Below are 25,356 nucleotides of genomic sequence, written 5' to 3'. Positions count from 1 at the left end.
GCGTTGGTAGCAAAAATATTTATTCAGTATTTGTCTTTATAGATGCTTTTCAACCAGGACTGCACAACACGGGACAGCGTTCACGACCACAGCAGAGTCTGTGTGTCAAACGTGCACTCAGCGTTCAGAGCGGGAGGTTCAACCTCAGCCGGCTTTAAGATTCAAACGACAACATTAACACGATTCACCAGAGACGTCGGGGAAACACAGAACATCTCACGTTTCAGGAGAAGTGTTTGGAAAGGCTGGATTCTGCTCTGAATACTGACCTTAAATCCCGGGAACGCCGCCGACATGCTGAGAGTGTAACGTGCAAAACATCAGGAAGCTTTTCGCTCGGTTGTTCTGAGAGTTTCCTCGAACGCACACGGTGGGTTTTCTTCTGACATTAAAGAGCGCTGCAGTTTTCAGCTACTTGCCCTGCAGGCTCTCTTTTCTACAGGAGCTCCGCCTGCACCGCCTGCATGCGCCTGCACCGCCTGCACCCGCTTGCACCCGCTTGCACCGCGACAGACTCCAGCAGCGACCCGTCGCTACAACAGCAACCTGAAAAAAAATTAAATGTCCTTTTTCAGCATAAAGTGCTCTGACTTAAATACATCTGCACCGGCACGAGTGACGCCTGAACGTCCCGCTTCAGCGACGTAAACGCTTCATTTCCTCCGTCTCCACGGCAACACACACCAGATCTCAGCGAAACTGACAGAACAAAAGAAATCAATGAAATGAGAAGATTCAGTGTGCGCTCAGCAAAAATGGCCGCGTGTGTTTAACTCTGTGAACTCAACCCGAACACGTTTTGGTAGCTTCAGTGCTACAACTCATCAGAACAAACAGAAACACCTGAATGATTAAAGAAGTCGTGTTCAGCAGCGACTCCGGGTCTCCTGGTGGTGTCTACCTGTACAGCCTCCACCTCTGGACGAACATGCAGTTTGTAGCTCTAACGTGCGATCAGGCGCGACGACACGCTGAAAGATTTACAGACTAGATTTAACCTCCAGAGAGACGTCGTTTTCCATTGTTTGATTTCAACACGTGTTGAATTCACTGAGCTCAGCACTAATATCAATAAATCATTTATTTATTAAATATTTCAGGTGGAATTTCTGCAAAACACCATAAAGCAGAAGAACGCGGTCGCTTTAAACAGCTGATGTTTTGTCTCGTGACGCCGGCGAAACTCCGCCCTCCTGGTTTGTGTCCAATGAGCACGTTTCAGGAGGTTTCTGCCGTCTTTCAGCGTCGAGCTCCCGTTTGTTGATCTTATTGCTTTTCTGAGTGCGTTTCACATGGTTAACAAACACACACTCTTGACACGTCCTCCACTATCGTCACAGTAACGCTTCCACCTGGACTCGAGCACATTCAGTTTATATGAAAAAGCTCAACGTGTGAGGAAAACCGAAGTTCCACGAGTTTCCCTCCAGACTGGGAGAAGTGATGCTGGCTCGGTTTAACTCAGGTTTTCCTCACATGGCGACTTCCTGTTTGCTGAGGAGGACTTCCAGCAGGCGCAGTTTGGCTTTCAGCTGTTTGTACTCCTGGTACTCCTCCTTCATCGGAGTTCGGTCCTCTTTTTGGCAGATTCTGTCCAACATGCACAAATGACAGGAAACACAGGAGCGAGTTAACGAGGTTGCTGCCCGCACACGTCGCTCGTATAATCATCGAATAAAACCAGCTGCCGCTGCGTTAAAAGCTCCTGTTGTTAATAAAGTTTGTGCTCACCTTCCGGTCTGTCGATAAAACTCGTCCTCGAACTCCTTCAGGACTTTCCGCCTCGCCTTCTTCTCGGCCCGGGTCTCCCGCAGACAGTCCAGCAGCTGAGACCTGGACCCAGGAACAGAAACTGAAAACCGGCCGCCGAGCGATTTACTGCACACGAAAGATGGACGCGGCTCCGTCGAGGTGTTTCATGGCCAATCACGCTCCTCTGCTTCAGATCAGCTGAGCAGAGGAGTCGCCCCCTGCTGGTCATTAGACAGAGTGCAGGTTTAAGACTTTTCAGAAGGAGCTGCGTCCATCTTTTATATACAGACTGTAGTAGCGCCATGCTGCAGGCTGACTGTGAGGACCCTGAGCTCAGTCTGACAGGCGCAGTTACACCTGCAGGACTCGTCGTCTGACCGCAGCACGTCGACGTAAACATCGTCTCACACCAAGCTGCAGGAGCTGCACAGACCAGCTGCAGGTGAGGACTCAGACGTGTTTATTGCGTGTTTGTTTGTCACGTTTCATGAGCTGCTGAGCAGAAACTTCCTGTTAGCAGCCGTGTAACAGTAAAAGGTCAGATGTGTTGGGACGCACACGAGACGTCCGTTTCTTTCAGCTTTCACCGGACGCGTCTGTGACACCGGCTCGGGTCACAGACGGTTCAAAGCCTCGCCACACGTCACTTTTCACCCACCTGGAGGCTTCGTGCAGGTTCGCTGTGGTGAGAGCATCTTGCTGCCGGACGGCTTTCACCTCGTCTAACGGCGACACGAAGGCCGGGTCGCTGTCCCGGTCGCTGTCTTCCTCGCCGGCTGCTGGTTGGGCCGGTCTGCGAGGCGGCGGGACAGGAAGCTCATCGACGGCCAACGAACTCACGCAGTCTTCATCAGAACCATCCTCTTCCTCCTGAGACAGAAACAGATGCGTCCTTGTACTTAAACGCCATCAAGCTTTAGCTTTTATGTAAAATCATCTCGACTACATAAACAACTCAAAGCTGCTGTTGTCACAGTGAGTTTGTCCTGAAGGTGGCGCTGCAGCAGGACGATAAACCCTACGTTTCCGTTTTTCTCTGATGAAACTTTGTTTAGTTCGCACGTATGAAAACGCTGCTGCTGATGTTAAAACACGACAGGTGTGCGTCTTACGATAGTGCTGATGGTGGGGCTGGCACACAGCAAGTGTTTGATCATCTGGTATCGGTCGTACAGAGGCTTCACCAGGTTCTTCTCCTGCTTCGTTCCCTGGGACACAACAAAGTGTCAATAAGCTCCTCTCGTGGAGTTGGAGAATAAAAACACGGCGTTGGAAACGAGGGGCTTCGATCCTGCTGGGTGTGTGTGGGGGAGGACTCACCGGCCGGCCGTGCAGACTCTCGAAGTACAGCAGACATTTCTGCAGAGTGATTTTCTCCAGCACCATCTGAGCCTGAGTCATCTCCTGCACACAGTCCAGAGATGGTACCACATATGTCTGATATCAGAAAACTGGATATCTGCTGATACGGATGTGAACCTGATATAGTTATAATCAATAACACTGTTTTTTCATGCTCCAGTTTGAAAAACAAAACATTAAAGCTGTTCTGTTATAATTTTATTAAACAAACATTCACTGCACCCAAAGTATTTCACAGTTCAGCCAAACTGATGTTTGTATTTAAACTTTAAGGACTTAAAGTAAAATTCAAAAAGTCATTTAAATGCAATTTAATGCAGATTTCAAAAACTTTGTTATAAACTATGTTTATACTCAAAAACTTCAAATGGAGCCTTTTATACTTACAGCTGAACATAAACAGACATCCAGAGTTTAAAGCCAATAAATGCAAACACACTCATGTTTGATCAGGATGATGTCAGCGTTTCTATCACGTTTAACCTGAGACTGAATTTTGTGTCATTTCTGTACAAAACTAAACTAAAGACTGAAAAAAGTGGTTTTCATAGTTTTTTCGAACCATGAAACTGGCCAGGCGTCGTGCCGGGGCGGGTTTGCTTCCCCTGCGTGGGGCGCACACGCTGGGCTGTCCAAACAGGACCCCACATTCCTGATTTTTAGTTCACCAACACTCCTCCTGAAACTTTGGAGGTTTGAGCTCTTTGTACAGCAAAGTTACAGGAGGATAAAAATATCAGTCGTTTGGTAAAATAATCCCGTCACGTGAGAACAACAAATATATAACTTCCTGTTGTAACCCTCAAACTGAATGCTAATGTAACCACACTCACTACTTCCACGTCTAATAGAGATTGAAAATGTGACGTCATTCAGGGGTAAACCCGCAAAGGATTGTGGGTACGAGTGGTAAGCGGTACTAGCGCACGCAGGCTTTCATATGGAAGCCCGTTTCCGCCACTAAAAAAAAAAAAAAAGGATCCATAACTCAAAATTCCGAGTTACTTTCTCGAAATTTCGACATATTAACTTGAAATTTCGATTTATTAACTCAAAATTTTGAGAAAAGTAACTCGAAATTTCGAGTTAGCGCTGCCAATCAGTAATCTACGTGAATGACGTCATTTCCTTGTTACCCGGAAGCTGAAGCCCTCAGCTACAAATGCTACAGCTAAGCTACCGGTATTACATCCAGTCGTGAATGCACAGATTGCTGAGTGTTTTCAGCCTGGCTTCACAAATGATGAAATCCCTGTGTTATTAGCTGAATCACATGGTGTTACTATCAGCAAACGTACTCGCGAAAGCGCCAATTTGTTGGGATCCGTTTTTGAGAGCGCGTTCCTCTGCGCCATATGCTTCCGGGTAACAAGAAAGCGACCTCATTCACGTATATTTTTGATTGGCAGAGCTAACTCGAAATTTTGAGAAAAGTAACTCGAAATTTTGAGAAAAGTAACTCGAAATTTTGAGTTATATTTCTTGAAATTTCGAGTTAATAAGTCGAAATTTCGAGTTATGGATACTAGCTTTTTTGTTTTTATTTAGTGGCGGAAACGGGCTTCCATACTTTCACGTGAAAACAGTCACACAGCGATAAAAAGAAACACAAAGAATGGCAAGAAGCTGTTGTATTATTAGCTGCAACAGCCGGTCACATGACAGCCACGGGAAACCGACGGTAAAGAGATCGTTTTTATCGGATTCCGTCGTGGAAGAAAAATTGTTCAAACCGAGTTTCCGAAGTAACAAAGAGGCGACGGATGGCCTGGATTGCAGCCATTTGGAGACCAAATATAACGTCCCAGAACGCTCCAGCTCACAGGTTAGTCTGCTCCAAGCATTCCCACAAAGCTCAGTCTGCTGTTAGTTATTACGTAATCTATCATAATTGTTGATGTAGGTTACAAATAAGTCTTATATTGATTTGAATTGAATTCGTTGCTTTGCTGCTTTGTTCACTGTGGCTTTGCAGGCTAATGTTTGTTGTGTTTTGTAGGAAAACCAGCCTACAAAATGCTGGGATGCATCCAGACTGGGCCCCTCTATCAGCCTGGGTTTAAAGCTGCGACCACAGCCAGATCGGATTGGTTAAGAGAGAGAGCGAGATCAAAACAGCCACGTCTGCATATATGTGCCCAAGTGTTGCATGAAGCAAGTGATGAATAACTGTTTCAGTATGTTGTTTGATATGTTTTGTTTTTGCATTGTTGATTTGTTTCTCACTGAAGCAGCTAATAAAGCTGATGGAATACAATGTTGCCTCTTTGCTGTGAGATTCTATAACAGAATGAAACAATAATGCCAGTAATAAATAAAGACAATAAATTGAATGAATTACGAAACACTTATTTTATTTCTATTGGATCTGAAAATGTTGTGTAACACTACAACCTGAAACGACACATAGATGCGTTGGCCTGTAACAGCAGCTGTGAGATGGAATCGTCCAAACCACCAAAGTAAACTGGAGCTGGGCTTGTTGCAGGATCTGAAGTTACTAAACATGTTGTGAGTGTGTGCACTCTCACTTAGGACCATATAATAATAAATGTGTGCGTGATGAAAGTTGTGCAGCACGCTGACGTCCTTACTCCACTCTGTATGCTCGTGTGGGTCTGACCCTTTCACTCCTTTGATTTCTTCCTCGTACTTTTCTTTGCCTCTTCGTCACGTCTGTCTTCGTGCGGAGCTGCCGTGTTCTCCGTCGTTTTGTACAGAACTGTTTTTGGGGCAAATAAAATGCAAGTGGGGATTAAAACCGCAGAATTAATGGTTACCGGTGCTGGAAATGCTGGCGCTTGATGCAGTGTTTTGATTTTGTTGCCACTCGTACCCACAATGCAACGCGCGAAAGTCACGTGGTCTGTCGATCTCTATTGTCTGTAACGGAGGCGGAGTTCCTGTTTGTGATATTTAATGGATCAGGTTACATTTTTATTTCTCCCCGATATCCGATCCAGTCATTCAGGCCAGGATGGGACCGATACGGATCCTGTATATGGGATTGGTTACCCTCTAACAGAGTCGAGTCTGTGCGCGTGATAATGAACATTCAAAGTGAAACAAAATGAAAACTGATTCCTTTGATGAATCGAAGCGTTCGGTCACGCAGAGCCGAGCACCGACCTTCATGTTGTCAGGGAGACCCAGCGCCTGCCTCTTCTCTCTCAGCCGCCTGAACAGGGACTCCACCGTTTCCTCCAGAGCCGGTTTGTGCTCCGACGCCCCCTGCTGCCCCGCGCCGTACCTGCAGGATACAGGCAGCCGTCACTGAAGCACCAAAGCCTGCAGTTCCTCTAGCATCCAGCAGGGGCAGCATGTTAAAACCTTCCAGCTCTGCTGCAGTAACTCTGCGCACAAACTAATCGAACAGTTACTGCTGAAGCTGAGTCAGCACAGGGTTAGTGAAGTCGGGTTACCTGCAGACGTCTGCGCTTTCCTGCTCCTTCGACTCGAACACCGACTGCCTGAGTCTCAGCTCTGCAGAGGAAACACAGTCACACATTACCATGAACCAGTTCAGCAGTCAGTGAACTGAAACCAGAAACACAGAGGTCACAGGTTTACTGTCCGTTTGGCAGAAGCCTGATCGCAGCTCAGCTGATGAGCACGTTTACTGAGACTCCATCTGCTGCTGTCAAACACATGTGGCTGCAGCCTGCGCCCACAACAGACACTGAACCTGAGCCGAGCCTGCGACCGTCACCTTTGAGCTGCTTGCGAGCCTTGGCCAGTTCGCCCATCACTCGGATCATCTCCGGGTTCGAGTACTTGTCGTTGTGGGACGGCTGAAACAGAAGACGACATCGGACGGTTTGAAGCTCAACGACAGAAATCAAATGATGCAGTAAAGAGCATCGAGCGATGACGTTTACGACTCTTTAACGCTGTGCCGTGAGTCTGACAGCGCCCCCTCCTGGATCTACCTTGTAGTTCATCTCATGCTCAAACTGGTCCTCAAACCTGCGGACCTTCTTCTTCAGGGTCTGGATGTGTCTCGTGAGGAAGGGCACGGACGAGGGACGCTCGCCCTCCGAGTCCTGCGTCCTGTCGCCCCGACACCTGAACACAAACACAGAGCGCTCAGATTCAGCAGCCGGGCATCATCGGGTACGAGCACGCCACCACCCCACAGGGATATATCCAGATATGTTTACCAAAGAGATTTAACATTTTTAAGATTAGCAGGACACACACGGCTTTGAGCCTGAACGCGGGAACCGTCACGTTATTCAACGCCAACGTGTCACAGACACAGACAGGAAGTAGCTGTCGGTGAAACAACAAAGACGGAAGCAGAGCGACAAAACTGGGTCACAGCTTCAGGCAGTGGCTCACAAACCGAAGACGATGATGATGAAGGACGGATTATATAAGCCGCACTAATGCAGGTCAAACACAAACCACTCCACTGCACTCTCCCCACCAATCACATGACATCGAGCACAAAAAAGCTTCAAGCAGCCTGAAACTGGAAACCAGAGCAAAGAGTCCAGTTGGTCCTGGAGCCAGGACCACCAGGGTCCAGATCCAGGACCACCAGGGTCCAGATCCAGGACCACCAGGGTCCAGATCCAGGCTGTGCAGCACGCGTGGAAGCAGACATAAACGTACACAGACATCATTTAAAGGAAAACAAAGCAGGAAGTCCAGATGAACATCAGAGCAAACAGGACCCAGAACCAAGGAGAACCAGGTCCACCTTAGAGCAGCACTCACAGGATGTACTGCTGGCTGCACGGCGGCGACGGGGCGGAGTCCGGGTCCGAGTTAAACCTCTGACATGGGCTGGAGCAGCGGGGGGAGGGCAGGGGGCTGGCGCCTCCCGCCAGCAGCTGGAGGAGAGCTCCGCCTCCATCTGAGCCGTGTCCACCTTCACCTCCGGGGCTGCTCCTCTGAGGAGAGTAGGGGGAGTGGTGGGGGCTCGGCGGCGGCACCACGTCGGGGGTCGGGGGCTGCTGGCCGGGGTGGATGGCGGTTAATGGCGGGTGTCGCGGGGACTGTGGCGGTCTGGTCAGGAACGTCAGCAGCTCTGCAGACACACAAAACACAAACAGGTCAGCGCCTCCTCCTCCCAGCAGTGCTGTCAGTTTACAGTAATTATAATTATCTCTAAATTGCTTTATATACCACATGTGTATAAATATATATCACTGCAGTCTAACTGTGGGAACAGTTAGCTAATCGAACATTGATCCAGTTTTACCTTCAGCCGTGTTTACAGCTGTTTTAGGCCAACGACAGGAAGTTAACAGGTTAGTTTCCGTGTTTAGAGAATCAGGACAGGAAGTTCAGAACATCAAAACTCTGTCACGCCCATTCATCCAAAAACCAAAGAAACTGAACCGCAGGTTTCACACCGACGGCGCGCTCCATCACTGCGTTGCTCCTCTGTGCTGTCAACGGTCATCATCACTCCAACAAGGGTCCGAATGCCAAAGCTCAGTCTGCTGCCTGTTTCTATTGTTCCCAGTGGATTCAATAAAAAGTGTTTGAAACTCGGAGAATGCCGGGAAGCCTGCAGCTGCCGAACAGTCAAAATGACTAAAATAACTGCAAACACTCTCACCACTGCTATGACCTCACAGGACCTCTGGACCCAACTGAGAACCACATATAGCAGAGGTGTCAAACATAAGGCCCAGGGCCCTGAATCAGCCCGCTAAAGACTCTAAACCGGCCCACTGGATGTGAGGGAATGATGGATGTTTGTATTCCTGTAAGTTTTACAAGCTCCATTTTTCACTATTGACTGTAGAAAGTAAGTTTTTGTGCAAACGTTTCTATAAATTCACAGAAGCTTGTTTGTAATAGCAGCGCGCACAGACACACGCACGCACACACAGTGTGTGAACAGTTATCTCAGCTAATGCTTCGTGTGCAGGTAAACTGGAAGGTGTGTGTGTGTGTGTGTCCGCGTACAGGGTCTGGATCATCTCCAATGATAACACACACACATACAAAACAACAGTTTATAAACACACAACACACAGACTGACAGGTGTGTGTACCTGGCGGGCTGTTCTCGTCTGCAGGGACGCCGTGACAAAGCGCCAGCGTCTTCGCCTCCTTCCCTCCGAGCTCGGCCCGACCACGGGGGCTCTTCTGCTCCTTGCTGCCCAGAGGAGGGGGGCTCTCCTCGGGGGATGACCCCAGCGATGTTCCCCCCTCCACCTCCAGAGCCTGGAGCTTCTGCAGGGAACTCTGCAGGCAGAAGCAGAACATGCCAGACACACTGGTCCAGAGATTAACCAGGTTCCAGGCGCAGTGTGTCTGTGTGTGTTTGTGTGTGTGAGGTGAATGTAGGGCAGTGAGGCACTGTTACAATAAAAGACTCCAGATATTAGCCAGATCTCTGAAACGTCACATGTGGAAGCACAGAGCGGGGGCTTAGTGTTCAGGAAATAGTCTTATCCCACAGTTTTAAAGCATAAATCAATGAGCCTGCCTTCCAGGAATTAGACCAGCACCATCCAGAAAAACACGTCTCCCTTCAGCTCTTCCAGATATTAGTCACGTACAGACAAATGCAAAAGTACACACTCTCCAGGAGTTAGCCAGTGCAGGTGAAATCCACCAGCATGCAGAAATATTCACTCAGCTGATTCTCTCCCACTCCAGGAATTAGCCATCCCCGGGTGGACGCCGCTCAGCAGTGAGAGACCTGCAGGACGGGTTTGAATCTTCATCCTCTGCCTCTGCACGTTCACTGATGATGATGATGATGCTGGTATCCTCCCTCACTCACTCCGTCTGCAGCTCTCGCCCTTCCTCCCTGCTTGGATTACTCATCCTCAGGCTCGTGAGGAGAGGAGGGAGCAAGGATGCAAGAGGAGGAGGAGGGAGATGTCTGCCCTCTCTCTCCCCCTGAGGAGGAGACGGCTGGGTGAGAGACATCTGAAGACAGGAGGAAGCCGCTCTCTCTCTGGTCATGAGGCTTCTCCCGCATCGGTGGGGGAGGGGCTTCCTGCTGACATCATCGTGTGTGAGTACGTGTTTAATTCTCATTCATAAAAACAGGAGAGGAGGAGCAGTTACGTGCTTCTCCTCACACATCCAGAGCTTAAACTCGGAACACGCAGTGACACGTCCCCACAGCGTTTCTATGGAAACACTGCATGCTGTATGAGTTTGACGTTTCAGGCGCTCACACCGCGACCGTTTACAGACTGTACATAAAAGACGGAGGCTCGTCAGCCTCTTCCTGTATCATCCTGCATCCATGGCGACACCTGCCAGTCACAGAGGCCACGCCCCCAACAATTGCAAACTTTAAACAGGTGAGTCACACAAACATATGTGGTGTTTATGTGTAAGGCTGTAAACGCTGACTCGCTGCTGGCTGTTGGAGGAACTGCAGGCGTGGCGCTTCAGTGTGACCTGAGGCCTTCTTATCCAGGTAACATCAGAGCAGGTGAAGGTGCTTCATTTCTTTCTGGGGTACATTGCCATGGTAACCCAACCTGGGCCCAGCACCAGGAAGCAGGTTAAACGTGTTCTGGTTATCTCTGTCATCTGGATTCACGGATACGAAGTCATATGAAAGGGGCGGGGCCAGAAGCATCTAACCCATCAGAATGATCACATTATGACAGTCGTCCACCTACCTCCATCCAGAGCTTCCTCACAGTGAAGCTCTTTAAACTCACCATGCGTGAGGCGGTGAAGCTGAGAGCTGCAGGGGACCAATCAGAGCCCAGCAGCAGTCCTGCAAACACGCACGTGCGTTTTGAGGCTGGCCACAACAAACAAACCACTGCCTCCAGCCTGACTCCTCCACAATAAAAGCACCTCTTATGCAGACACAAATCTGCATTTTGCACAGAAAATAGTGGCTGTAATTGAAATGTGAGCCGAACTTCACAGTTAAAGCTCCAACTTTAGTTGAAAACAGCTGCTCGTGTTTTTGATGTTTGCCGAGAAAACGTTGTCAGATTTTATGAAACTGAAACTCAGCGCTAGTTAAATCCTCTCCTCAGCCGAGCACAGACCCAACTTTAAACACAGCTCGGTCTGCTCTGGCAGCGCTTTGGAGGACTCACCAGACTCCGTTTAAAAAAGATACGATTTGATCTAAACCTGATATGGACAGCCATCTTTCGCAGCCATCATGGAGAATGTTTCCAACATAACTCAGCTCTGTAGTTCGGCCGATAAATAAACCTGTCATTGAAATTAAAATAATTTTCAATTTTCAATAATTTTCAATCAATTAAAAAAACTTACTTGAGTTGGATTTTTGTCTGTGCACTGACATGTTTGATGCGGTTTTTGTTAAATGTTAGCTGAACTTCACTGTGGTGTGTTTGCAGTGAAAATGTGTTTAGACTTTATTAAAGTAAAACTTATTATTTTCATGTTAGTCGTTTAAACCCGGGATCATTTTCTCTGGTTTATTCACAGCCTGGTCCGAGTTTCGCAGCGGTGTGGGGAGAGCGCTCACCGGAGTCGTCTAAACAAATGTGATTTTATCGAAACTCTTCAAAAGCATCCCATTAATTTATTTCTGCATAATTTTGATAATTTCTTTCTAATAATTTTCACTGTTTCGTTAAATTCGGCAGACAAAGACACTTCGATTAAAGACCGAGCAGGTTGTTTGCTCGGTCCTCTTCTGGCGGATTCATTCAGTGAGTTTCTGTCAACACTGTGTGCGGCGTGTCAGCCCCGCTTCTCAGAATCACCTCTGAATGTAGAAAAACGATGCAAGTCACGCGGGTGATAATTTATAGTTTACATTAAAGTAAAACAAGCTTAAAACCCGAGTGTGAACATATCCACGAACCCACCTGAGCTGAGCGATCAACCTGGAACCAGGGCCTCGGTCGGGCGGGGAGGGGGAATCACCGTGAGACAATCCGGGTCCACCTGTAGCTCGGCTCCGTGTGTGAACAGCTTGCAGAGCAGAACACTAGGAACCAGGGCTGCGTGTCACCTGCGCCCCTACATATGACAGAAGTAGCCCCACAGGTGACGTGTTTCAGCCTGTGACACACGCGGGAACGAAACAGAGGAGACTAACATGGTCACTGGCGCGAGGAAGATCAGGTCGTGAAGCGTTCGCAATTATTTATTTATCGGTAATTTTAAAATGTCATTCATAAAATGTATTACTCGTTATTTTCGTCATGATCTGGTGAAACAGCGCCCCCATCCAGGCATTCTGTTCCCTTCAGGCGGAGAGTGGTACTGCGGTTCTCCGTCCACATCGTGTAGACGGGAGAAGCGGGAAAACGCGGGGATAAAATGGCAGCTGTATTTACAGAGGAGCTCTCAGATGGATGATGTGTTGGCCGAATTACAGAATAGGACCTAATACTTCCAGAAAAGCTCGCGAATCTCATTAATTTTTTACATCTGCTCGGAAACCCGCGCCCGTGCTTTTCACTACGCCGGCTTTTGAGCGGAGTTCCGCTGATACGGCCATCATCAGCTCACAGAGGAGAAACGGCGGGAAGAACGGTACTGTCCTTCAAATTAAAAGTCGCCAACTCAACAATTTTCAATTTTCTACCGACATAAAGTCGCTGATCAGCGGGGTTGTTGGATCATGTCACGTGTTTAATATTTCATACTGATTAGAAATCTGACAGCTGGAAGAAAACAAATCCACAACCTCAGGCGGCAACACCCGGAGGTTGTTTCAAAATAAAAGTTGCAAAACCATCTCTTTGCTGTTCAGTTTCTGAGGTCTGTGGTTCGAGTCCGTCCTTCCACCCCTGCCTTTCCTGACTTGTGATTTTAGGATGATATTTAATAATTAATGATGAATTTATTTTGGCTGAGATCAATAATTCAGCACTGTTTCACTAAAATCCATCTAGTTATTGTTCAAAGCAACAAATGTTCAGCTTCTTCACATTATAAATGTTACCTACATTTTTAAATGTGTATTTTAACTAATGAACTTTGCTGTTCATACATTTTATTTTGGCTTCCTTGTGCTTTGTAAATGTGATCTCTACCTGAATGTAATTCTCACTTTAAATAAAGATGTAATTTAACCCTGGATTCACATGTAGTATTCTTAGTTGTTCATGCTGAGAACTTGGCTCATTTAATCCCACGATAACTGCCATGATGCCACGTCTCGCTTGGAAATCTCGTCTTAAGGGTGTCATGAAGCGCTACACTTGAAGGCTCATTTACCCCGGTGTGGACTCACAAACGCACAAGCACCATTGCGCCTCCTTCGGGTGTTTAAATGCACCAGTACCTGTGCACCCTCCTCACACTCCCATATTTCATGTTAATAATATATTTTATCGTGTTGTGGGCTGGAACAACATCAGAATTTTGAATGTCATTTTCTTCTTTTGCTTCATTTTATAAATAAAAAAAGGAAACGTTGGGTTTTTTTTACAGCTTTTATTTTTTTAAACAGATCGAGCAGCTTTGGCAAAGAGTTTTTCTTTTAACAGTCATCACCGTAAAGCTTTTTCCACTGAGAGACGGAAAGAGTCAGAAGGCTTCTTCAGCTACTGCAACAGCCACTGTAGCAAAGATAATAATAACAATAATAATAATAATAATAATAATAATAACAAACAGCTGAAAACATCATCAAAACACAATATCCCCAGTATATACAAATAAACCAATGACACTTGAGCTTCATCGCACAAACACAAAGCATCATGACTTTGATATAAACATGAATATTTCTCCTTCTGGTCCAAATACGTGTCTTATTTATTTTGTGCATTTTATTGTCGTCGGACTGTGATTGTCCCCATCAGGAGTATTTTAGCTGTGTCCAGCAGATGGAGCCAGTCAGTCAGAGGAAACAGATATTTCTCCGTTTTGAGTAAAGTATGACCTGTGATTGAAAATTCTAGTTTGAGGTTTTTAGACTATGAAGTCCTCCTCCACTTCAAACTACTCCGATATAATAGGAAATTACTGATAATTAGCGAGGCTCGTAGGTGGTGTTGTTCTCCACATCCCAGAAGCCATCAGTGAGGACTCCATCCCTCACTGGACTCCCACCTTCATGTTTTTCCACTGGAATATTTGCTGGAAAAGCCCAGCACAGGCTACTTTGTGGAAGTCTGACTGTGTGCTGCCCTCTGCTGGTGAAAACTGAACATACTGTTGTTGTCATGCAGAGCTCACAGACGTCACATCACTGATCATTCTACAGAAAAACCACAGCGAAATCCGACTGCTGAAGATAAAGACTTCATAACAAACTGGAGACTGTTAGCTGCTTTTACAAAAGGCCATAAAAACACGTCATCAGTACAAATTTAAATTACTGCAAATTTGATCTTTTCATCTCATGTTTGGAAGCAAACAAACTGCAGACTCATCAACTCAACAATACTAGAGGTCCACTTTGTGACGGAGTTACTGTCAGCATGAAGACGTAATGGAAGCTATTTTTTCTCCACCTGTCCACCGCCAAGTCGTAGACGCGTCATCCTAACGTGTTCTGAACAAAAAGGTTTTGATGCATTGCAGAAAAATGGAAACACTCCAGAAACCTGCACAGTTTTAAGCGTCTTCAGACCAACAGCTCAGAAGCAAAGCACGCTGTCTAATTCATGTCCAAAAAACATGGAGGAAGTCTTGGAAAATTGTTCAAAACATCAGTTCTCATGCAGCAATTCAAAGACTCACAATATAAAGAATGACAGAAAGGAAAGCTTAAAGAAGAAATGTTTGCATCACTACCCCGTTATCCTTTGGGGGTGAAGATCGCTACTACGCCCAGCATTGTTTTCTTTCTATCCGTCTTTGGATCTGAAGTTCCAGAAAATGAAACAGGAAGTGAAGGCATCATGGTGACCTCAGGTTTGTGTGTTCGGTCTCAGTTTGTCTTTATTTCACTTGGTGCGGTTCATCACGCCACAGAGGAACATAACCGTCCTCCAGCCCTCTGTGAGGGTCTCCAGAACCTTCCAAATCTACCACCTAATCAAACAGCAAGCAGTAGGAGAGTGATCTCCCCCTGAGGGGGTCAAAGTTCAACTGTCAGTTATCAAGGCCACTTGAGAGAAGCACAAGTTTTCCACTTGTAGGAAAAGCAGGACTATGATGCCTTCAGTGTCTTCAGGAAGTATGGGAAGGATGACTCGACGTTGTTCTCGGATTGTGAAAGTGATGCTGTCACAGGGGAAGTATGCAGGAGGGCTTTTGGTTTAAGTCCTCATAGGGTAACCTTGTGTTGAAGTTACTAAAAGTAATTATCATAAAGAACTCCTTCGTTCTGTGGAACCGCGGAGGATCTGGGGCCTTGGAGAAGTTCCCCACTTTGGTAGGTTGGTAATCTAGCCTTGTTCATTGCTGCCAGAAACACTTTGGGGTGATTTTGTTGAACTGTCAAGATGTCAGGTATCTTTGATGAAAGCAGACATCAGAATTATGGTAAACATCACTTCCTGTGAAACGTGTCGGTTGAATGAGGCCTGTGCTGTGTCACTAACTCAAGGCATTTTTTTTGTCTCTAAGGAACATCCAATTATTTCTTCTGTATCGTGTGGATGAAGTTACTGCACAGTCTTGGCTGCTGTATACAGGCTGAAGGAGCAGCCGGTTAACGTAACGAGGAATTGTCTATGTGTTAATCAAACATTTTAAGAACTCATTTCCTGATTTCAGTGGGCTGAAAAAAGTTGTTTTACAGCAACATATGGGACAGAAAATCTTGCAGCAGTAAACGGCACATAAAGATAGAGCTACGCAGGTCCTTGACTTCTGTTGGAGGGACATGACCAAAGTTCATCTGTAGCCAAACAAGGAATCAGGCTTCTTTGGGTTCATGAGATATTCAGAGGCATCACTGACTTTTTCTATGCCGTAGATCCTTTTTTGTAGCTGTACCGTTAATCTCCCAGGGTCCCGACAGGTTTCTAAAAGCTGACATCATTTCTGTTGTAAAAGTTAAAAACATGCTTTTATCTATTTGCTGAAAATCACCATCAAAGCAAAAGATGTGTGTAGGACTGACTTCGTGCCCTGAGTGCCTCGAGAAATCATCCTGCATTGTCTTAATATGAAAAAAGAACAAACGTGTGATGTTAAGAGGCAGTTTGTTTGATGCCTGAACGGCTTCAGCTTCCAGCTCTCAGGTGTAATGGTGGGTCCCAAGTTCCTCCTGTTAGCAGAGACCAGCGTGACCAGTTCGACCAAGGAAAGGCCTGGAGTCCATTTCCCTTTATGAACTTCCATGCACTAGGTCCTCAAATCCTCAGCGTTTGACTCCTAGAAGTTTACAGCCATGCTTAGAACAACACAATCACTTCAGGTAGGATATTTCACCAAGATGCCCACGCAGCCTTTGTTCAGCCCGCTGAGAAGTCATCGTCTTCTTCATAAAGTGTCAAGCTCTGGGTGTTGGTGTAAACTGATGGCTGCCACTTTAGAAGTCATAGTCCCACCCAGAGTTGTCGTCTGGCGGTGGTTCATCTGTGTCTTCAGGGAAACTGTCAAAGTTGCTCGTATCAATCGGAGAGGAGACCTGGACAGAAGGTCAAACAATAAAACCCCTTTAAAACCTGCAGACCGATCAAAGCAAATTTTGTTAAATCAAATGACTTTAACAGTTTACACAGAAGTCACAACTTTACAGGGCTGGAGAGAGAAATCGACCGAGAAGCTCGAGGTGACAATGGGGAGGACCTGTTTGAAGCTTCACAACAGATTTAACGTTGTGCCAGTTTGAATACGTATAAGTTGGACCAGAAAAGCCGAGAGGTTCAGTCTCTGGAGCGTGTCCTGGTTCCACCTGGGTTCTTCCCGGTTGGACATGCACCAAATATAAATTTGCCTTCGATTACGTTCCTTCATTCTCTTCAGTACTTTTTGTGAGAGACGAAGAAACAGGAAATGAGAGGAGTAAAATACGAGCAATATGTGCACAAAATGTCAAGACCCAAAGTAAAACTGACCTCATGGCTGAAGGTCCATGTAAATATGGAGAGCTGTCAGTTTCACAGTGATGAGATAAACTCACAGGTCCGTTTATTAACTTTCATGGGTGGAATTCAATAATTCACTTATAAACTTGTTCTAGCAGGGATGGTAATCCCCGTTTTAGTTTGATTCTTTCATTTATTAGAGAATGTACCGAAATCATGTCCAACTAAACATAAGACTTATTACCAGGGTGTCTTTGCTAAAGTGTTTTTATCTCAGTGAGGATAAAAATGGTTGATTTTTAACACTACATACTGAGCCAGTCTACAGCACGAACAACATCAAATCAGATTTTTAGTGCGGGACAGAAGTTGATGATCAGGATTCCTACCAACCTGTCATTAAGTGCCTCTGTGTCCGAGTGAAAACTACCATTAACTAAATAAAATATACATGAAGCAGACTCCCAACATCAGGAGACAATCAAAAATAATTTGTTGTTTTAAACTTTAAAACTCAGCAGGGAATCTTCAGGCTTTGACGATTCAAGAAGAAAAAGTGAATTTTTATTTCTACTCACATCTGGTGTGATGGGCGGAGTCAGCGTTCCTTTTCTCAGACCCTCCCAGTTAAAACCTTCAAACCACCTGAGCACGCACACACACACACACACGCACACACACACACAGATTTGTCTCATATTCAGACTGACAGGTCAAAGGTCATCCTCATGAGAATGTTTTGTGAGCAGCTCACTCACTTGTGTTTCTGGATGTCTTTGACTCCATTTTTGAGGTTTCCAAGTCTCTCTGAAGGATTATCCCTGCCAGCACAGCTATGGTTAGATACTGTTCCTGGAGATGAAAACAGTGAATTGTGGCTCAGACAGCGCCCCCTACCTGCAGAGCTTCTTGATGAGATTGGCGGCGTTCTTGGTGATTTTCTTTGGAAACTCGATCATGTCGATGCCTCTCAGGATGACATTGTAGGTTTTCATTGGATCTGGACCTGAAAACGGAGGGCTGGAGACACAAGCAGACACTGAACCACACACACAAAAGCAAAAAAATAAAACGTCCAGCACCGAGTTGGATCTTCACCTGCCGGTCAGCAGCTCGTACATCAGAATACCCAGAGACCAGTAGTCAGCAGAGACGTCATGACCCTTGTTGAGGATGATCTCTGGAGCGACGTACTCCGGCGTCCCGCAGAACGTCCACGTCTTCTTACAAAAACCAATTTTCTTAGCAAAGCCAAAGTCCACCTGAAAAAAACAGGCCGAAGAGCTCTTCACAGTACGTGAATGTGATGACAAATTTACAGCATCCTCCTTTCTGACGCTATTCGTCGACTTACGTCTGATTGTTTGTCAAAAATAAGGGAGGTGTTAGTGCGTACCAGCTTGGCGTATCCTCGGCTGTCCAGAATGAGGTTTTCGGGTTTCAGGTCTCTGTAAATGATGCCTTTGGCGTGCAGGTAGGCGAACGCTTCGACCACGCAGCCCGTGTAGAACCTGGTGGTGGAATCTTCAAAGGAGCCCCTGAAACGGAGTTTAAAGAGCTGTGACGGCGCTCTCAGCGAATCCTGAGCCTCTGTGACGACTCACTGACAAGTTTTAAAGGCTGCAATGTGCACATGTTTCTTATTTGGGTTTTAGCCAATAAAAGGTCAGACACGATCCTTCAGTCTGAGGTGACATCATCAGAAGTTTCCTCTCATGTTTCACAAATGACGGTTTCATTGATTTTGTTGTAAATGAAGTTTTTTTGACCGTTTTGTTTTTCAAAGTTTCATGACTATAACTATTTTACTACATTTTATTAAAATATGTAAAGTTGTACATGATGAGAGTTTTGTGTGACGCGTACCGGTCTCTCAGTATGGTCCACAGCTCTCCGCCCAGACACGCCTCCATCAGCATGTACAGATATTTACTGTCTTTAAAGGTGCGGTACAACCTGAGCACAAAGAACAACAGCAGCTCATCTTTCTGACGGTTACGTGCAGCGTTGTGTTTATGTCAGTTTTTGAAAAGCCCACGAACATGAATGTTTTTCCTGCCCAGACTCCAGCCTGTGTTACTTTTTACGAGGCTTCGTCTAGAAGCCAGAAACAGAAAGAAGAAATCTGATTCAAGGATTTTATTTTGTAAATCCAGACTTTTTTCTCACTGCAAATTTTCCACAAAGTTTATATATCAAAGAGCATGAATATAAATATTACACAATATTACACCAATGTTAAACTCTGGTCACATGACTTTGATCGGCAGGTTAATGAGGGTTTTTTTTTGCCTGATACAAAATGTCATAAAACAATTAAGCGTTTTTGAATATTTTACTTAAAAATGCATCTTTGAATTAAAGTATGTATTGCAAAGCATCTTTCATTGTTTCCATCAAACACAAAGCCTCCAGTAACGGTTGTTGTGCCGACCTGACGATGAAGTCCGAGTGCGCCTCGGTCATGATGTGCTTCTCAGAGCGAATGTGCTCCTGCTGCCTCGTGTCCACGATGTGACGCTTCTTCAGGATCTTCATGGCGAACGTCTTTGCCTCTTCGCTCTTCAGCTGCACCTGAACAAACACAACGGGTCCTTCCTTTAAATGCACGCACAGCCCGATCTGGTAAAAACATCTAAAAACACAGGGCGTAAAGAGCTAGCGACACAGCTAGATACACCTGCACCAGGAAGCTTTATTTTCTAGAGGAGGTCCAACACTTCCAGAGATGGTGACGTACCCTCTGGGCTAAAGTTTAACAAAATGTGGCTAAAGTTAGAACAACTGTGATTCAGTCGCTGCGTATCGCGCCACTTTCAGTATTTCTCCAAGCTAAAAAAGCATGCTACTCTTGTTTTTGTTTTATTTTGAAAAACTTACTGGTCCACAGTCTTGTGCTCTCACATCTCATTTCATGTTTTAGATCATCACAAAATTCAATATCAGACAAAGACAACAGAGCAAATACAACAAACAGTGTTTAAAAGATCTTTTCATTTATTCAGGGAAAAAGTTACCGAAGCACATGGATGTTCATACTGGTAATAACTGGTTGTGCCATGATCGGCAGCAAGAACTGCAATCAAGTGTTTGTGATGTGTGAGTCTTTCTCATCACTGTGGGGAACTTTGGCCCCTCTTGTTGAATCCAGACATTTTGGAGGGGTTTCACGCCAAAACATCTCGTCTGATTAAAGTCCGGACTTTGACTCGGCCGCTCTAAAACCTTCATTTTGGTTCCGGATCATTGTCCTGCTGCAGAACCAAGTGCTCTTGAACATCACAAAACCAACTGATGGGCGGACATCCTCCTTCAGGGTTTTCTGGTCGGCTACGGCGAGCCGTCCTGGAGCAGAGCAGCCAGACCATCACACGACCACCACGGAGTCTGCCTGCCGCTGCGATGCTCTCTTTATGAAGCACTGTTAGTCTGATGTGACGGGACTCAGATCTTCCAGACTGTTCAGCTTCTGAACAGAATATTTCCCAGAAGTCTCGGGAACCATCCAGATGTTTGGTGGCAGATGTGAGACGAGTTTGTGTGATGACCTTAAGATAGCGTTATACCTTTATTAGTCCCACGTGTGGGAAATTTGTTGTTAAGGCTGCTGACCTTTGCCAGCGCCATCTTACCCTTCTGACCATACAGACATTACACAAACATCCCATGGGGAAGACCTCTGACCTTAACTGAGCCCAGTGACGCCTGCAGGCTTCTATTTAAGTGATTTCTTGAGTCAGCTTTCCAAAAAAGGTCACAGTTAGAGGGCACAGAGGGCAGATTTAACGAGGAGGGCAGTCATTTTCAGACTGGTCAGGTAGATACGAATAAGCTTTATTTAAATCATCATTTAAATCCTGTACTCTGTGCTGAGTCTAGTCTAATATTAAAACGTGTTCGATGGACAGAGTCAGTGTTACAAATATGCAAATACAAAGACGAGCAGAGGTCCGATACTTTCCCCGCAGCTCTGTCGGGGGTCTGTCCCTCTGCTGGTAAATCAGCTCTTCGTTACATGTCAGTAAACAGCGGAGCAGCTGCGCGGTGTCTCTGTGGGAATCTGTGCCGTAAGCCGACCGCCATGCTCTCGCTGTAAACACCTCGCTGTGTGCTGTTCATAGACGATGACACAATCCTCTATTCCCGGACCGATTCCTCAAATTACGGTCCTGACTTCTTACTCCGACATGTCTGAGAGGTCACCCCCTCCTCAGTAACCGACACCATCGGTGCTGACGGAGAAACAGCAGCAGCTGGAAGCTTTTTCACTCAGACAAACACGGGAAAACTTCCACTTCTGATAAAGGACTGTTTAGCTGAGCTGCTTCCAGGGTCAGTCGGTCGTTCGTGACTTTAACAGCCTTCAGCCGCTCTGCACTGCTGATGGTTATGTCCCGCTCGTTGCCACTAGCTGCTGTATTTCATTAGAGGCTGATGGTCTGCTCGGTCGGTGCTGCAGTCACTCGTTGTGAGACTGTTGGAAACTCGGACATGTTGTCCAACCTGTAAACTAAAGTCTTCTAACAACCTCAGGAACAACTGATCTGATTAGTTCTGAAGGACTGAACAGAGTCAGAGTCACAGTGAAGACAACGGTAAACTGAACGTTAGTAAACTGGGGTTCGTTTTCCTCTCTAATGCATCTGTGCAGTGCTTGGCTGGCTTCAGGCCGTCTGGAGACAGAGTCAGACTGTGGGATGGAGGTCAGTCACCGTGGATCCATGTTCCTGATCAGGTCCACGAGAATAAAGTGAAATCGAACACAAACAACTTTTCTGTTCTGATTTACGAGAACTCGCACTCGGCCTAGAAACCACGCAGGTCGTGATAAAATCTGAAGCTGTTTGGTGGGTACGCTGATGGCTCTGAGGCGTCACATGATTCGTAGTCTTTGCGGTGAGACAGTCGGGAGGTCAGAGGTCTGCTTTTTCCTTGGAGCAGAGTTACACTCCAAAAATATCCCCAGGGGAACGGTGGGAGACCCTGAGTGGTTTTGGGCAAACCCTCCGCAGGGCTTCCCCTTCGACCTTTAGTACCTTCAGGCCCCGCCTCCTGCGGCAGAGAAACTCGACTCCCTGAGCTGCATTGCACCACCCGCTGCCTCCCGCCCTCCCCCCCCTTACATTTTTCCATCATCTCAAACCTTCTCACTATGACCTGTTTTAATCAGATAAAGCTGTGGATGAATTTATGATGTGAGGCGCCCTGAGGCCAGGGTCACATGTTTGATACCTGACAGATTTATTAGGACGGCAGGACGATGGCGACGCTGGACAGAAACTCTGAGGTTTCTGTGAACCTGCAGAGCCTGAATCACATGAGGACTGGTGTCCAGTTACCAGCACAGATATTTTACTGGTAAGATACTGCGAATAGCAGAGCTCACACACACACACGCACTCACACACACACACACACACACACACACACACACACACACACACACACACACACACACACACGCGACTCGAGTTTAAACTGATAATCACTCTTAAGCTGGTCCTGAATAATCATTAAAGTCTTATAACTCACCTGTTTGCATTATTAGGGGCGTGGCCTCTTTAACTGACAGGTGGATTGTGACACAGGTGCCTGTAGCTGCTAGCTTCACCTGAGCGGTACCTCTGGACCATGTTTGTGCTGTTGGAGCCTTTTTAATTACATCATGTGGCCAATAACATGGCTGCTGTGAGGTCACTGTACTAACAGACCAATTGAAGGCGGAGCTCCAGTTCAGGATTTTGGGGACATCATTGTGACACGAGCAAGCATTATCTGACAGCTTAGAGCTCCGCCCTCTCGTCCACTTACTTATGGCTCCAAAGAAAAGGCTGACACAAACGTGTAGGTGACATCACTGACATCTGATCTGTGGTTTCCACAGAAACCATCTTTTTGTTGTGGCGGGCCTTCCACAGTGAGTCTGCATCCACACATTCAGATAAAACTACCTCCGACTCTCAGTGATGCACAGATGAATCTAATTTCCTGAAATGTCAGATCATACCAGTTCGACGCGTCCGAAGCCTCCGACTCCCAGCGTGTCGATGATGTTGAAGTCAGTGAGTTTCAGACTGGAGAAGAAGGCGTTCTCCGCCTCGTATCTGAAACAAAAACACACATCACTAAACACAGGACATCGATCCCGGGACAAAACACCGGGGTTCAGCTTTATCTTCCCATGCTAAATCCTGTTTTTACTCCTGGCTTTACCTGCAGCATCTGACCACGTGGAAGAACGGGAACTTCTTTGATGTCTGGATGGAGTACGAGATGATGGGGAAGGAGAAAGAGGAGGGAGGAGCAGGGAGGCTGGGGAGCCGCTCTCTCTGCTCCTTCGCTGGGACGGGAATCGGCTCTCTCATCGCCAAACTTTATTTGAACAGTAAATCCACTTGTTCAGGAATGTTGGTTTGGAATCATCCAGATGACGCTGACGGGGAGTTCGTAAGCTGCCCGACTTCTACCGAGTCTGGAATCTGATGTTGGTCAAACTACAAACGTGTGAACAAACAACTTGTCTTCAGTCTTCACGAGAACGTTCGGCAAAGTGTCCGTAACAGAGCCGTCTCAAAGGAAGAGCTCCACCTCCAGATTACATGGTGAGGACAGGAGCGGGCGTTGGAGGTCCGGTGGTACCACAGGTGTGGAGACTTTGCTCGATCCTCCAGCTCCTCGTGCATCAAGGTTACAAACAAACCTGAACCCTGTAGCGCACTGCGTGAATCCGAGGATCACCTCAAAGGAAAGCTCGGCACCTCAGTGGATGACACACACAGATCCAGGATCTGGACTCCAACTTTGTGGCGTCTGATTTTAAAAAGCCCAACTGAGCATGCTCAAAGTGAAGTGTAAGGAGGAAAGCCTCTGAGAGGTCTGCATCTGCGTCTGCTCCGGCCGATCCCGCAGGGCGTAATGAGCTGAGAGGAGAACCTGCAGGAGGACGCTGCTGCTGCTGCTGCTGCTCAAGTATTTTTAGCGCATGGACACATTGCTGAGAGGTTCGCCTGTAAACGCAGCTCAGTTATTAAAGGACAGACTGTCCCGACCTCTAAACCAGAGGACGCAAAAGTTTCAACTTCTCAGGTTGTTTAGGCGCTCTGCCCTTCACCTGTGGGGCGAGCCTCGCTTGTCTGCCAGGTTTTCATGAAATATGCTTCTGCAGCTGTGCTGTTGTGTAAATAGGGACCTGACTAGTTCCTGGAAGCTGTGGAATCAGATTACGGCAGAAACAGAAGCTGCTGCTGGTCGCTCGGGACGAAACAACGCAAACACTCTAAAATTAGTGCGAGGTCTTAAGTAAGAGATTTACTGTTAGAGCTCGCAGCCAGGTTCAAATCCAGACCACCTTCACCCCGCTGACGTGCCCTTGAGCAGAACACTGAACTAACACACAGGATGAGAAAAGCGCTCAGTTTAAAGTAGAGCTAGTGTCACGCTGCAGAACAAGGTCTTTATAAGTATAACTGCATTTGATCTCTATTAATATTTACAGTATCAATGAATTTATACGATACTTAGCTGTATTTAGTCTGGTAATGGAAAGAAGCACTTTATTCTCTGATAAGAAGTAAAATAAAAATATATAATGTTTGGTGATTAAACGATGGCGTAAACAGAGGCTGCTCTGCATGAGATAAAGAAGGATTATTTTACTCTGAGGTTCATGCTAAGCTGCTCTCGTAGACTAAGAGGAAGCTTAACATCATCTTTAACTCATGGATGCATTCACACATGAAGGGAAACATTTCTGTGGTCTATGATTTTCAGTTTTTTGTACAACTGAAAAAATAAATGAGGTTTTATTGACATTAGCAGTAAAAGTTTTGGACAGACCTTCTCACTTAATGTTTTTTCTTTATTTTTACTACTTTCTACACATACAAACTGAAAACATCAGATAAATCATAAGATATGTGGAATTATGTGGCAAAGACAAAATAATAAATAATTCTAAATGTCTTACAGCAGCGGTCCCCAACCCCCGGGCCTCGGACCGGTACTGGTCCGTGAGTCGTTTGGTACCGGGCCGCGAGAGTTGAGGCTCAGGTGTGAAATGTCTAGTTTTCAGGGTTTTTATCGGTTTTCAGCGTTATTTTGTTATCGTTTTTATCGTTTACTCGGTTTTCCTGGGTCTTTTCACGTGTGTTATGAATAAATCTTCTTTTTTTCGATACTGGTACTAGTTTTATTTTGTTGTATTTATCCGCGACACCTTAAAGGCCGGTCCGTGAAAAATATTGTCGGGCATAAACCGGTCCGTGGCGCAAAAAAGGTTGGAGACCGCTGTCTTATAGTTTAGATTCCTCAAAGTAGACGCCCTTTGCTTTGTTGACAGCGCTGCAAACCCTCAGCCTTCTCTCAGTGAGCTTCATGA

At 46.2% G+C, this 25,356-nt stretch overlaps 2 protein-coding genes across 3 annotated transcripts in view; both read right to left on the bottom strand.

The window, feature by feature from the left end:
* Positions 1–3: 3 nt before the first annotated feature.
* LOC146380968 (protein FAM13C-like) lies at positions 4–10,202 on the bottom strand. Its single transcript, XM_084936920.1, has 11 exons — positions 9,129–10,202; positions 7,837–8,149; positions 7,044–7,179; positions 6,824–6,905; positions 6,537–6,597; positions 6,244–6,364; positions 3,073–3,156; positions 2,865–2,960; positions 2,411–2,622; positions 1,732–1,833; positions 4–1,590 (listed from the first exon to the last, which is right to left on the bottom strand). The coding sequence occupies exons 1-11, from the start codon at positions 9,340–9,342 to the stop codon at positions 1,473–1,475; spliced, it is 1,539 nt and encodes a 512-aa protein (XP_084793046.1). The 5' UTR covers positions 9,343–10,202; the 3' UTR covers positions 4–1,472.
* A 3,274-nt stretch (positions 10,203–13,476) lies between these two features.
* prkg1b (protein kinase cGMP-dependent 1b) overlaps positions 13,477–25,356 on the bottom strand; it is a 70,537-nt gene continuing 58,657 nt past the window's right edge. For both annotated transcript variants that reach the window (XM_084936912.1, XM_084936913.1), the window contains exons 10-18: positions 22,987–23,083; positions 19,414–19,553; positions 18,846–18,935; positions 18,376–18,517; positions 18,078–18,241; positions 17,877–17,999; positions 17,738–17,800; positions 17,558–17,624; positions 13,477–16,579 (exon numbers count right to left, since the gene is read on the bottom strand). In XM_084936912.1, the coding sequence (XP_084793038.1) occupies positions 16,481–16,579; positions 17,558–17,624; positions 17,738–17,800; positions 17,877–17,999; positions 18,078–18,241; positions 18,376–18,517; positions 18,846–18,935; positions 19,414–19,553; positions 22,987–23,083 (985 nt within the window). In that variant the 3' untranslated portion in view covers positions 13,477–16,480. The remainder of the gene's footprint in view (positions 16,580–17,557; positions 17,625–17,737; positions 17,801–17,876; positions 18,000–18,077; positions 18,242–18,375; positions 18,518–18,845; positions 18,936–19,413; positions 19,554–22,986; positions 23,084–25,356) is intronic.

This window comes from Perissodus microlepis, chromosome 8 (assembly GCF_051167445.1).
Source record: "Perissodus microlepis isolate ML-2025 ecotype Zambia chromosome 8, ASM5116744v1, whole genome shotgun sequence".
NCBI lineage: Eukaryota > Metazoa > Chordata > Actinopteri > Cichliformes > Cichlidae > Perissodus > Perissodus microlepis.
Note: the sequence above shows the minus strand (reverse complement) of the source record. Positions and strands in the feature narration are given on the sequence as shown.